This window comes from Phaethon aethereus (genome assembly GCF_964289735.1).
Source record: "Phaethon aethereus genome assembly, chromosome: 18".
Classification (NCBI taxonomy): Eukaryota; Metazoa; Chordata; class Aves; order Phaethontiformes; family Phaethontidae; genus Phaethon; species Phaethon aethereus.
In genome coordinates this window covers 14,233,652-14,247,762 of record NC_138594.1, presented here as the reverse complement: position 1 = coordinate 14,247,762, position 14,111 = coordinate 14,233,652, and the positions used below count along the sequence as shown (strand labels likewise).

Here is a 14,111-nt window from a genome sequence, read left to right as displayed (position 1 = left end):
GTATATAATTTTTTGTTTAGCAAGAAAGCATATTTTTGAAAAGGAAGTATAGCCCTGCTGCAGGGTTTTTGCTGTACACCAAAACCATGTAAGTTCTACTTACAGTCCCTTTTTTCATATGGCAAAATTAATAAACCTTGCTGTGAGGAAACACTACTAGCCCCATTGCAATAGATACCAAGCGTGAGGTGGAACAACTTGATGAATGTTCCAGAGATGGGCAACCAAGAGCATTGAAGTTTCATGCTACCATGCTACTGGACATGCTTTGCTCTTAGGGGAGAAAAATGCAAGGTGAAGTAATCTCCTGTCTACAGAATTCAGGTGATAATATCTTGCCTCACTGTGAGTTAAGAATTAATGTAATATCTATTAAATGATTTTAAAGTTCCATTTAAAGGAGAGGGGGGCGGAGCATGTAGAAAATGCGTTTGGAGATACTTATGGGCAACTTGACTAGAGCTGGGTTTCGATTAGTCTGCCTCAAATGGGTGTTGGCAAAAATTAAGGTTTCACCGTAAAGCTATTTTTGCTGTGATCATCCTTTCTAGTTTATGTACCATTCTTTTTCAAAGAGGAACAAAATTGCCTCTGAAACAGGATGTTACCGTGAAATTTCTCAGGTGGAAACTAAAGCAATATCATCAAGGATAAAGAGTAAGATTTAATGAAACCAAGCCCTTTTCTGCTACTCTTGTAATGAGAAACTAACTATGGTGACTTATGAACTGTGTACATAGTAGACAAATCCCAGCAGTTTTTCTGTCTCTCTGGAATTCCAACTTTCAGGGACTACTGTTGTAGTAAATTCCTGACCGAGGGATTTTAGAAGAGAAATTTCCATTGTAAAAGATGCTAACTTTCTTTCAGGTAACTGGGCTTTGCAGCAGTGCATGCTGGGCATGGAATTCTCAGGACGGGACCTGGCTGGAAGAAGGGTGATGGGATTGCTGCCAGCGAAGGGGCTGGCTACAGTTGTAGACTGTGACAAGATGTTTCTATGGGAGGTGCCTAAAAACTGGTAGGTCAACTTCTGTTTTCTGGTTTGTGTATGTGATTAAGATTTGCCTTCCTGCCCGAGGCTGATGACAGCCCTGATCAGGCCAGAGGACTGCACAGTGGGTAGAGTCCCCTCTGGGAAATTGTAACAGCTATGGTCTCCTGAGCAGCTGTAGGATTTGGCTTTGATTCATTGCAGGAGTTGACTGCTAGTTTTTGTACTGTGGCTTGCACAAGGTTCTCATCTCTTTCTTGGGCTCCTAGCTCCACGTGTTTCAGTATATACTGGGATTTTGGTGTTGGTTATATTACTGGTTAGTTACTGAAATATTTCTGCAGAAGGATGAAACTCTTGACTGTGCTTGGCAGCTGTTTGTAGTCTGCTGTATAACTGAGAATCATTTATACTTTTTGGTCTATCTTGGCAGTTTAACCTTTCTGTTGCAGAAAAGCAAATTTCATCAGAAGAATCTAGTAGGCTTTTTCCAAGGCTAAAGATACCTTCTCTCTCACTTTGCTGCTTAGGACTCTGGAAGAAGCAGCTTCAGTGCCTGTGGTTTATGCCACTGCTTATTATGCTTTGGTGGTTCGAGGTGGTATGAAGAAGGGTGAGAGCATCCTTATTCATTCTGGCTCAGGAGGTGTGGGCCAAGCAGCCATTGCCATTGCCCTGAGCATGGGCTGCCGTGTCTTTGCTACTGTAGGTAAGTACTGAGGGCCTGGGGAGAGGAAAGAGGAGGAATAGGTCTAATAAATTGAGAGAGGAAATGGGTGTGTCTATGTGTCTTATATACATAAATATGTATTTTTATATATACTTTTTACTTTTTCCCCCAAAGTGATCTCCTGTAACGTTGATCTAGTTTCTAGACTGAAAACAAGATACATGGTAAATACAGCTACTGACTATGCGCTTGAAACTTCCACAGCATAGGCAAACTTATCTACCTCTATATAGTCAAAAGGATGGAGGAGGATCAAGGCTTGTTCATTTTAAATTCAGTAATGTGATCAAAGAACGTCTATCCATTGTAAGGCTTGGTCTGTTTCTGGTCCTCGCTCTATCTCATAGAGAGCAGTAACAACTAGACAGCCTTTGTCCTAAGGTTTGACACCTTGAGAGCCTGAGAGCTTTGAAGCAAGTGCTTGTTGGTTGCTCAGACTTACAGTCCTTGGAAAAAGATGTGCAGATGAAAATGCGCTGTTTAATCATTAAAAAATTAACATTAAGAGTACTGGCATCATTCAACCTGTCTTCTACTTCCAGGCTCCACTGAGAAACGCGAATATCTCCAAGCAAGATTTCCACAGCTGGATGCTGATAGCTTTGCCAGCTCCCGAAATACTACCTTTGAGCAACACATACTGCGAGTTACCAATGGAAAAGGTAAGTTCAAGGAATGCTTTCTCCTTCTGTCAGCTATGCCACATTATGCAGTTGCACTTTCTAAAGACAAAATGAGTCACTAAAAAACAGGGTTAGGATCTTGGCAGAGTTGAGTTTATTAAATAGTTGCTTCTCCTTTCTCTGCAGGTGTCAACCTCGTGTTAAATTCCTTGGCAGAAGAGAAGCTCCAAGCCAGTTTGCGTTGTCTTGCTCGACATGGGCGCTTTTTGGAAATTGGCAAATTTGATCTGTCTAACAACAGTCAGCTTGGTAAAATGGGGCATCGGGAAATACATCTCATGAGGTTTAAGCAAGCATGACAGCACAACCTATATACTATCTTAACACAGACTCATATCCAAATCTAGAAAAGCTTTTAGCTGGAATACTTGTTTCACTTTTATCTCTAACAATTTATGTAGTCTTTTCAACAAATACCTTCTTGGGGAAGCATGGCACTCAGCATTTTTCCGGAAGCCTGCATAAAACATGCAAAATAATTACGTTATCTTCCTCGAAGTCTTTCTTTAAAATTGGTATAGGACATGCAACATGTGGCTGCCTGGTGCTTAGTTGCTGGGTGGGGTTAAACCATGACAGTTGCCCACAAAGCATTTGGATAGGAAGGTAGTAAGAAGCAGCATTCATTTCACATGGCACTGTGTCTATTGGCCTGTAGTTTCATAGACCTGTTGGACTTAGAAACTTTTTGGGATGTAACATATCCATTTGTCATAGATGAGTGCACTGTAAAACTTCACAAATGAAGGTCGTAGCTATGCAAGCTGCAATTTTGCCCTTAAACCTGATCATTTGTAGAGTGAAAGTAATTGGTATTTTTCAGATAACTACAGAGAACCTGATCTTGAGAGAAGCTTAATTTGTTGGTTCACTGAATTTCTGTGCCATTTTGAATAGACTATGATAGTTCCAGTTGGAAGGGACCTGCAACAATCATCTAGTCCCACTGCCTGACCACTTCAGGGCTGACCAAAGACTAAAGCATATTATTTAAGGGCATTCTCCAAATGCCCGTTAAACACCAACAGGCATGGCACATCAACCACCTCTCTATGAAGTCCGTTCCAGTGTTTGACCACACTTTCAGTAAAGAAATGTTCCCTAATATCTAGTCTAAACCTCCCCTGATGCAGCTTTGAGCCATTTCCACACGTCCTATCACTGGGTACCAGCGAGAAGAGATCAGCACTTCTCTCCATATCTGCTCCTTAGGAAGCTGCAGAGAGCAATGAGGTCGGCCCTCAGACTCCTTTTCTGCAGACTAGACAAACCCAAAGTCCTTAGCTGCTCCTCACAGGACATGCCTTCCAGCGATTTCACCAGCTGTTTTCCCCTTGTCTGGATGCATTCGAGGACATTCACGTCCTTTTTAAATTGAGGGGCCCAGAACTGCACATAGTACCCAAGGTGAGGCCTCACCAATACTAAACACAGCAGGTTAATCACCTCTCTTGACTGTCTGCTTATGCTGTGTTTGACACACCCCAGGATGCGGTTTGCCCTCTTGGCTGCCAGGGCACACTGCTGGCTCCTCTTGAGCCTGCTGTCAACCAGCACGCCCAGATCCCTTTCTGCAGAGCTGCTCTCCAGCCACTCCTCTCCCAATTTATACTTGTATCTGACATTACTAGGTCTCAGGTGCAGAATCTGGCATTTGTTCTTGATAAATTTCATTGTTGTTGATGATTGCCCAGTATTCCAGTCTATCCAGACCCCTCTGCAACGCCTCTTGTCCCTCAAGAGTCAGCAGCACCTCCTAGTTTTTGATGGCACAGGGGCAAGATTAACCTAATTTCTCTCGGATGGGAAAACAAACTCAAGTGTTATAATGTGGTGTTAGTGGAAAAATGATAGAATGTTCTGTTGTAGAATGATTGCATATAGCAAGTGTTGACAGTCTCCTTCCTTGCTCTATTAATTTTGAAAGATGCTAGCACCATGGAAAACTTTCTATGAGGAAGTGTTTCCTGTGGAGATGGACAACATGTACATGAGATTTTAGCTCCTCTGTGACTCTAACTTAGCTGTCACTAGACACAAAATGTAGTTTTTAATAGGAGACTGACGATGATACAGCTTGTCATCTTGACACACAATTTTTATGAGTGGAGTTTCTGTTAAACTGGTCCGCTTGTAAGAGAACAACCTAATTAAGATAGCATTTAGAAAGTATATGCAAGAAGTTTGGAAAATGTAGAATTCTAGCAGCTAATGACTGCTTTACTCCTCAGTCTTACACTACTGACCTACACAGAAATGTTTCTGAAGCAGAAGATAGACTCTGTTTTGAAATGTCAGCAGCATCAGGTCATAACCAAGTTGCTTTTTCTAGGAATGTCTCTCTTCCTCAAGAATGTGGCATTTCATGGGATCCTGTTAGATGCAATCTTTGAGCAGGGGAACCAAGAGTGGGAAGTAGTATCAGAGTTGTTGAAGAAAGGCATAAAAGATGGTGTGGTAAAGCCCCTGAGGAGTACAGTCTTCAACAAAGAAGAGGTAGAAGCTGCCTTCAGGTTCATGGCACAGGGAAAACATATTGGCAAAGTTATGATCAAGGTAATGAGATAATGACTTTGATTCTCTAATGCATCTGTTATTCTCTGTAAGTGATTATATTGGATAATTTGATCCAATTCAAGTTGAAGTTGTATAACTAGGACAGCACAGGGTTATTGTTTTTCCTGGTCACGCTGTAATAAATGTCAAGTCTAAACTGTCAAGTCAGTCACTCTGATTTTACAAGGTTCATTCCCATTGATTAGACGACCATAGCATGGAAAGATAAGAAATGCATTGTGTATCCAATCTTAACTACTTTTTTTTTCTTTTGTGTGTGGGGGAAGGTCCAAGAAGAGGAAAAGGAATATTCTTTAAGAAGGTTTGAACCAGTTAAAATCTCTGCCATCTCCCGAACCTCCTGTCCACCTACCAAGTCTTACATCATCACAGGGGGCCTAGGAGGATTTGGGCTTGAGTTGGCACAGTGGCTAGTTGAGAGAGGAGCACAGAAGCTTATACTGACATCTCGTTCTGGCATACGAACTGGTAAGCAAAAAACGGAACAGGGAACATGACTGCCTTTCAACAGACCTCAATTTGTAGTTTCTCTCCATTTTTAAGTGTTCTGTCAGCAAACAACAATGTCTTGATGACTTTTCTTTCCTCTCATTTATGTATTCTCTCACTTCAAACAAGCTTGTCCTCTATTCTAAAGGAGGAAGTATCTTTTAACTTGACCTGTTTTCTGATTACTTCTTTCCTCTTTTTTATGCTTCCTAATTCTGTCAACCCGTTTTCTCCTTTACCCAGGATTTTTTCTGTAGCCTTGCTTCTACCTTTACCCCCTCTACAAAGTCTGTATCCAGCTACCTCACTGACTTGTCCAGTGGCTGTAGCATGGTGGATCACATGCCACAAGGAAGGGCCTATAAACTCCTTGCTAAAGATACTCTGTCCCTCAAGTTATATGTGTGGATGCTTGCTCTTGCTCCTCCAGAGCTCATCTATAAACATGTGCCCTACTATCTGATAACATCAGTAAGCATTTTTACTTGGTTTTAAGCCATTAGTTTGATTACAATCACGGCATTGATACTCATATCACTGGTAGCCTTCAGTGTTTCCTCATACAAATTCAGTCATGACAAAACTTTTCTCTCTCTCTCTACAGATTTCTTCTTTCTATTGGCAAGTTCACAACTGCACCACTTGTGCAAACACATAGATCAAGTACAAGTACACCTACTTCTCAAGTTCTGGTTGTGCTACTATAATCTGTTGCCTTGCTCTAATCTAGCCATTCTTTCTTGTCTCAGTACCCAAATTCTTGTTAACCTCCCTTCACTGTTGTACTTTTTCTAACTGGCCTCCAGTTACAGTCTCCTGAGTCTGTTCTCCATTTTGATCTATTTAGAATATTTCTGAAATTTAAGTGATTTTCTATCTGCTATTCAAGTTTTGTCCCGATTTCTCTTGCAGTTGAATCAGGAATTATTTAGCTATTCAGTCCCTGTCTAGCCAGAAAAGCTTAAGAAGCAGGTTAACCAAAGCCTTACGGTTTGAATGCTTCATCCCAGGCATGGTTCACCTTTTGTTTTTTGTAGGCTACCAGGCTAAACGTGTCAGAGAGTGGAAGGCACTGGGAATCCAAGTGTTGGTATCTACCAGTGATATTGGAACACTAGAAGGAACACAGCTATTGATAGAAGAAGCTTTGCAGCTTGGCCCAGTTGGAGGCATCTTTAATTTGGCTGTGGTAAGTGACAAAAATGCTTAGGACTCGTAAGAAACAGCAACCATTCAAGTTGCTTTTTTACTGAGGGCAGTCAGGCTTCATACAGTTTTAGATTGCCTCTCTGTTTCAAAGGACACTTTGCTTTGGCCTTACTTGGTCACTAAAGCCTTATGGATCTTGTCCCTTTACCTGGGAAGCAACAGTATATGGTCAGCAAGCTGAGTTCTGGGATAAGCTGAATGTTACCCCTGGGGACAAGAAAAATCTCATACAGAACTTGACAGTTGGAGGCTGCAGTGGCAGTACTGAAAAAAGCAGACTTACCAAAACCCATGTTGTCCTTGTCATATTTCAAGATGTTCAGGTTATGTCTGTACTGTAAAGCTGCAAAAATGCATTGTGTAGTGACATCCTCTCATATCTCAAACCACAGGACAAATTTAAATGGAGAAACTGGAGATACTGAAACTACACCTTTTTCCCCCTTCCCCCCCCCCCCCCCGCCCCTAGGTCCTTAGAGATGGCATGATTGAAAATCAGACCCCGGAATTCTTCTGGGAGGTCAACAAGCCCAAGTATTCAGGCACCCTTCATTTGGATTGGTAAGTGTCAGTAGAAGGGACGAGTATGAACTGCTTTTATGGTCACAGAGCTGATCAAACTTAGTCATTAGTCTTGCACTAGCAAGTAACACATAGTTAGCAGGGTTTTCTGATGGGGTTTCTCTCTCCTGCTCTGCTCCAAGGGTGACTCGTAAAAAGTGTCCAGACCTGGACTATTTCGTTGTGTTCTCCTCTGTAAGCTGTGGAAGAGGAAATGCTGGGCAAAGTAATTATGGCTTTGCCAATTCTACCATGGAGCGTATCTGTGAGCAGCGACATCATGATGGACTCCCAGGTAAGATGACTTTACTCACTGCGCAGAATAATCTACCCCACCAGACATCCAGAGGAGAACCAGCTCACGAGAAACTTTGTGCGCTTGTCTGGAACAACAATGAATGTTGAAAGCTGTTTCCTCTCCTAGCTGTTACCTGGAGTCATTAATGTGTGAATGAAAGCTGACCATTTGACAGTACAAAGGAAATGCAGGCCTTCGCTTAGCTGTTTCTTTACTCCCTTTTGTTGCTACCATGTGCTTTAAGTTAGTTGCCTAGTGTGTTCTTTCTTCTGATTTCTCCTCCAGGCCTGGCAATCCAGTGGGGAGCCATTGGTGATGTGGGTATCCTTCTGAAGACAATGGGAAACAGAGAGGTTGTGGTTGGGGGAACCATTCCCCAGCAAATCAGCTCATGCCTGGAGGTGCTTGATATCTTCCTGAATCAACCTCATCCTGTCATGTCCAGTTTTGTTCTAGCAGAGAAGGTATCTGTGAAAACTGAAGGAGGCAGTCAGCGGGATCTTCTGGAAGCTGTTGCTCACATCCTGGGTAAGTGCTCTACAGACAAGCACTGCTGGGTAGCATCTACCATCTCAATGCTTTTGGAAAGCAGTGATGCTGCTGTAGGTGCTCTGTTCAGCATCTCCTCCTGATTTCCTGTGGTGTGGGTGTGGTGGTGGTGTGGGACTGTTTGTTTGTTTATTTTTTCCTTTACACTGCTCTTTAACTCCTATAATCAATTTGTTTCTTCAGTGTGGGCTTTTCTCCCCTAGTGTGTTTACATACATGCACACACATACTTCGGTGTCTTGGGTTTTGTTTAGAGTGGACTCGTGCCTTTCTTCAAATGGAGGATCAACAGGAACAGCCCCCAAGAGCAAAATTCTGGGACAGCACATAATTGAGCAAATACTTTCTGAGTACTCTTCCAGCTTTCAAATGTCTGCCTCAGGGATACCTCCATGCCGCAAAAAGTAGCTTTCATGTACTTAGTAACTAACTGGTAGTGCATTCTCTTATCAGCTCTTTCTGTCATCCCATGTGAATATCTAGTAACCATAGCTTAACTATGCACTGCAAGAAATGCCATGTCCTCCTTGTCTGTTCTGAACCTGCTTCCTTTTACCATTGTGTCCCCTGTTCTTGTGTTGAAAGCGAATAATGTGTCAACTCTACTGTGTCGCACTTCAGTTGTCTCTTTTGCAGACAGAAGTGTGTACTTCTGACAAAAGTGTGTACTTTAATTTACATCAGTATCTCTTTTGGTAGAAAGCAGTCTCCTGAGTATTACTTAAGGAATTGGTGTGCAGTAAGTGACAGCAAATCTGACCTCAAGAGAACAGACATGGCTTTTAGAAGTCATAGGAAAGTGTCTGGGAAATTGTACCAGCTGTAGGGTTAGTTTGGAAGGGGAGAGTGTGTGAAGACAGCAAAGGGAGAAGCTAGTAAGAAGGCTAATGGTGGGAAGGGTCCAGCATGGGGCAGCACAACGTGGAGGAGGGGAGGAAGAGCTGTAGATGCAAATGTTATTATAAGAAGCCTTTTACAGGTAAGGAAAGGATGAGAGACTTGAACAGTGTGAAAATTGAAGGGAAGGAGGCGATGAAGACTAGAGGAGTCTCCTCCTCCTCCAGTGTGATAGGCATCAAGTGTTGCAATCAACCATCATTGACACTGATAACTTTTCATCTCATGTTGTAGCTGAGGATTAGTTGCACTAGGTCTAAGACTACAGTTTCAGTTAGAGCCTCCAGTATGTGAAATTACTCTAGCTGACTGTTGTGAACTTGGTCTAGAGCTGAAGTGATAATGTTCACAGCTATTTAGCTGGGACTGATGTATCCTGGGTCATTGAGCTGTGCACATTTAACACGTACTCTAAAGACTAGATCCCCTGTGACCAGATTGGGTTGTAGAAGAGGTGACTTGTGAAAGCATTAGATGGTTGTGAAAGGTAATTCTTGGTAGCTGCAGCTTATTCAGGTTTTAGGAGAAAGAAGGAAGCTGAGAAGACTGCTAGAGAGGCCTAGAGCTGAAAAGAAATGGGCCTTTTGTTTGTGTGCTGTTTTTTCTTAGGTGTCCGTGATGTGAGTAGTCTGAATGCTGAGAGTTCCTTGGCAGACTTGGGCTTGGACTCCTTGATGGGTGTGGAGGTGCGCCAGACACTCGAGAGAGACTATGACATCGTTATGACCATGAGAGAAATTCGACTCCTTACAATCAACAAACTGCGTGAACTTTCTTCCAAGTCTGGGACAGCAGAGGGTATAGTGTCTGGATCAGGGTTGCTGCCAGTCACTTGAGTCCAAACAATTAAGCTCCCAATCTCTTGCTTTCATCCCTAGTGACATAAGATCATGAAATAAGGTTATAGCTGAAAGGCTTTTAAGTGACAGACATGTCACTGAAGTGCATTGACCGTTGAGTCAGGCCTATCAGTTCTGGGGGCAGGGTATAAGAAAGAGGGTGAAAATGGCTTTCTTACCTGGCTAGCATCTGCCTGCATGAGTACTCTTATGCAGCTGTGTGCAGGTTGTAATTTAAGACCTTTTACCTGTCTGAGGAATAAACAATGTAATGTCATGCTTAGTGTAAGCTAAAAGCATATGCAGTTGCTGCAGAGCAACTGGCAATAGGAAGATCTCTATGTGTGTGCCCTAAGGATTTAGTGAGCCCATAGGCTAAACCAGAGCAGCCCTGAGATTCTCCTTTAGGATTACGGCTACAAGACCAAGATTGAATGTAATTGCGTTTGTCTGGTGTGCTTCCCTTCAAAGACCTGAAGCTATCCCAACTGATGAAGACAGGCCCAGGCGAACCTCCGAAACTAGATTTGAACAACTTGTTGGTGAACCCAGAAGGGCCAACCATCACCCGTCTCAATGATGTTCAGAGCACAGAGCGCCCTCTTTTCCTTGTTCACCCCATTGAAGGATCCATTGCAGTTTTCTACACTCTTGCCTCCAGACTTCATATACCTTGCTATGGGCTCCAGTGCACAAAAGGTATCTCAGTTCTTCAGCATCTTGAATTTGTAAACATAACATCCTGAATTTTAGTCGCCTTAGAGAGGGAACTTTGTTTCTAGACTCTTAAGCTTGGAGGATCAAGCATCAGTACTTATAGTCTGCATAGGGTCATGTCAGATGTCCCCAGGTAACAAGAGAAGTATTAGGTTAGATTGAGGAGCTTATGTATGGGGAAATGGAACAATTGGATGTTGCATTGAGTCCCTGCCACCAAATAAGCATGCAGAAGAACCAGGCATGCTGTTCTGCCTGCTTTGGGAAAGCAGGAACATACTCCTTGTCCAAAATGAAGTTGCTAACCATAATTTAGAAACTTGCCTTCAAAATAACCTGGATGTTTCCAACAGGGTTGTTTCTGAGCTCATGAAAACATAGTTGTCTCTGCCAGTGTCTTTTCACCGGAGTTTATTTCTAATTCACTTCCATGTTCTAGCTGCTCCCTTGGACAGCATACAGAGCCTGGCAGCCTATTACATTGACTGTATGAAGCAGATACAGCCTGAAGGACCTTACCGCATTGCTGGATATTCTTTCGGTGCCTGTGTAGCCTTTGAAATGTGCTCCCAACTCCAAGCACAACAAAATGCTTCCCATGCATTCAACAGTCTCTTCCTCTTTGATGGATCTCATTCCTTTGTGGCAGCATACACTCAGGTGTGTAGATAAGATACCAAAAAAAAAAAAAAAAAAAAATCTTCTGTCTGGGGGTCATCCTGTGTCATCAGGGCTCCTGTTCAGGGAGCTTACTATTCTAGATATGAGCCATCTGCAAAGCTGACAGACTTTGCTTGACAGAGGAGTTGGGAGACAGCTGTAGGCAGTAGATGCTTAGGAATGGCTGAAGGGTGGAAGCATATGGAGTTGGTCTTCATTAACTGTCAAGTGCTGGGACACAAATGTTGCTCTTGCTATGGTAAATAATAATATTAGTATGTCTTCTGGAAGATCCTGGAGCCTGCAAGATGAGATCCTCTTGTAGGCGTGCTAGGAAACCTTGCTTAAGCCTTCCTTTCCATCTTAATTGTTCTTTCTAGAGGATACTAGGCTCTTGGCAGTTGCTACCTGTGGATTTGCTTTCTAATCTGTCCTCAAGGGATTTTCTTCCCCCACCCTAAGCTTGAGTCTATCTTTTTTTGGTTTTTTCCCCCCTCCCTTTTCCCCAGTTCAAAGCGCTTTGTCTGTAATTGTTTTTGTCTTAACGTTCAAGGTCAGGCATATTCTTCTCATGTTCACATTTTATTCTTCTCTTTTTCCAGAGCTACAGAGCCAAGCTGACCCAAGGAAATGAGGCTGCATTGGAGACCGAAGCATTGTGTGCCTTTGTTCAGCAATTTACAGGCATTGAATACAAGAAGGTAATGTGTTTTTTGTCTTTTTTTATATCTCTTTAGGTTGCACAAAAGGGGTGTGGGTTTTTTTGTTTAACAGAGACAAATTCTCAGATATTGAGACTAATGGGAAGAAAAATGTTAATATTTCCAGCTGCTGGAGGTTCTTCTGCCATTGAAAGATCTGGAGGCTCGTGTGAACGCTGCTGCAGACCTGATAACTCAGATTCATACAAACATCAATCGTGAAGCACTCAGCTTTGCTGCTGCTTCCTTTTACCATAAACTGAAGGCTGCTGACAAGTATATACCGGAGTCCAAGTATCATGGGAATGTGACACTGATGCGGGCAAAGTCTCACAATGAATATGAAGAAGGTCTGGGTGGAGACTACAGGCTCTCAGAGGTCAGTCTGAGGCCCACTGATGATTTTTGAGGTTCTCCTGATATTTGAGGGTGCAAAAGAAAAAAGCATGGAAAAATCATCCTTACTGAGGGAGAAGGACAAAACCAACCTGAAAGAAATTATCATTCTGCAGCTATCATTCTGTAGCAAGAATTAAAAGTCCCCAAAATCAAATGAGTTCCAGGCGTTTTCTCAGGGTAGTGAGGGCCAGAAGAAGGTCTAGCCTCTACTTGGATAAGTCAGTGTTTTCTATAGCTAATTCTTACAGCTCTCTAGATAGACTTTAGATAATAAAGATGTTAAAAGAGAGTAACTTGACAGAAGTAACTTCTAGTCTCCGTCTTTCACTGTAGACCCCTGAAGCTTGTCTACTGCATGAGGGCAGACTTTTGAAGAGCGAGTGTCAGCCTTCTGACAATAGAGGCGGCTTTTTCTTAGTTACCTTTTGTGGACCACTTAGAAGTTAGTATGTGGGTTTCTTTTGAGCCTAAAAAACGTAGGGTTTTGGCCTGTAGTCCAGATAAGGTCACTGTTCCTTAGCCCCTGTTCACATAAAAGGGTTAAGTGTCTTACATTATGGTACAGATACCAAGGAAAAGGAAGTGATCTTCAGAATTACTTTCCTGCTTCTGGCATCTCCTATTCCTTCAGACTTCTAGCTTACATTCATTATTGATTCCAGGCTAACTTGTATGTTACTAGTTACATAATGACCTTAAAGGAAGATTCTTGCTGGTAGGAGAAAGATTAGGTGGAGCTGGGGGGTGCTATCTTGGAAGTAGCTACTTCATCATTCATTCTCTGATATTGTAGGTAAATTATTCTGTTAGTATCAGGTTGGTTGGCTTGCTGCCCAGCTTGTTTGAGTGGATCACCTGCCAAGCTGTCAAACTATCGTGCTTTAAAACACTGGTTCCAAACAATGCCCTGCAGCTGACCTTTCAAAATGTGTCAGTGTAAAACTAGTGCTGTTTTCAACTGAGTTTAATGGAGACGTTGGTGTAAACTATGAGTAACTTAAAAGACTGACAAATCCAAAACAGATAGATGACCATCTGGTTTTAAACTGTGAATGTAAAGTCTTCCTTTTTTGTATCTGTGCAGGTATGCGATGGGAAAGTATCTGTCCATATTATTGAAGGGGATCACCGCACCTTATTGGAGGGAGATGGCGTCGAATCAATTATTGGGATCATCCACAGCTCACTGGCAGAGCCACGTGTCAGTGTCAGAGAGGGTTAACTTCTGCTTACTTACTGTCAATGGTGAAGAAAATGCCAACAACATTCCTTGTTATGACAGACCCCAAGGAACTCTTCCTGTTGTTCAACATCTCATCTGCTCTGCTGCCGGAACTGGGAAGTCCAGCTGAACTTGATTGGTCTTTCTTTCTCTCTTTCTTGCTCATATCTTACTTTCCCAACTTTTATGGGTTCTTGCTCCTTCTTCCCTTCCTGTGCTTTGTTTTCCCCGAGTATCCCTGTCTGTGTTACTCTAGTGCTGTGACTCTTGTCACTGCACTGCGTTGAGGGTTCCCCACCAATGGTTGCTTCCTACACCCTTGGCAGTATAAAAAACAAATTTAGGAGTAGATTTTGTTTTGCTCTACATTGTTTTGTCTTAACAGTATTCCAAAGGGTATGTGATAGCACTTGTTGACCAAGCCCAGTGAGCAGGGAGAGGAGCTGCAGCTGATTTTGGAGATACCTTTTGTCTGTGAAGAATCTGTCTGTAGTTAGGTCAGAAAGAGAATTCCATTGAGGCTTTTGTAACTATATTTTTTTAATTTGATATATTCTAAGTATTTATTGTGTCAAACCAGAGACTT

At 42.5% G+C, this 14,111-nt stretch overlaps 1 protein-coding gene across 1 annotated transcript in view; it reads left to right on the top strand.

Annotated features, from left to right (window-relative positions):
- Positions 1-13,525, top strand: part of FASN (fatty acid synthase) — a gene marked incomplete at its 3' end in the record, with an annotated part of 37,842 nt that extends 24,317 nt beyond the window's left edge. The window contains exons 27-42 of the mRNA XM_082008310.1: positions 871-1,021; positions 1,525-1,703; positions 2,267-2,386; positions 2,534-2,656; positions 4,740-4,963; positions 5,251-5,452; positions 6,511-6,662; positions 7,152-7,243; positions 7,387-7,538; positions 7,827-8,069; positions 9,597-9,785; positions 10,298-10,525; positions 10,983-11,203; positions 11,806-11,904; positions 12,032-12,283; positions 13,388-13,525. Of these exons, the coding sequence (XP_081864436.1) occupies positions 871-1,021; positions 1,525-1,703; positions 2,267-2,386; positions 2,534-2,656; positions 4,740-4,963; positions 5,251-5,452; positions 6,511-6,662; positions 7,152-7,243; positions 7,387-7,538; positions 7,827-8,069; positions 9,597-9,785; positions 10,298-10,525; positions 10,983-11,203; positions 11,806-11,904; positions 12,032-12,283; positions 13,388-13,525 (2,765 nt within the window). The remainder of the gene's footprint in view (positions 1-870; positions 1,022-1,524; positions 1,704-2,266; positions 2,387-2,533; positions 2,657-4,739; positions 4,964-5,250; positions 5,453-6,510; positions 6,663-7,151; positions 7,244-7,386; positions 7,539-7,826; positions 8,070-9,596; positions 9,786-10,297; positions 10,526-10,982; positions 11,204-11,805; positions 11,905-12,031; positions 12,284-13,387) is intronic.
- Positions 13,526-14,111: the final 586 nt, after the last annotated feature.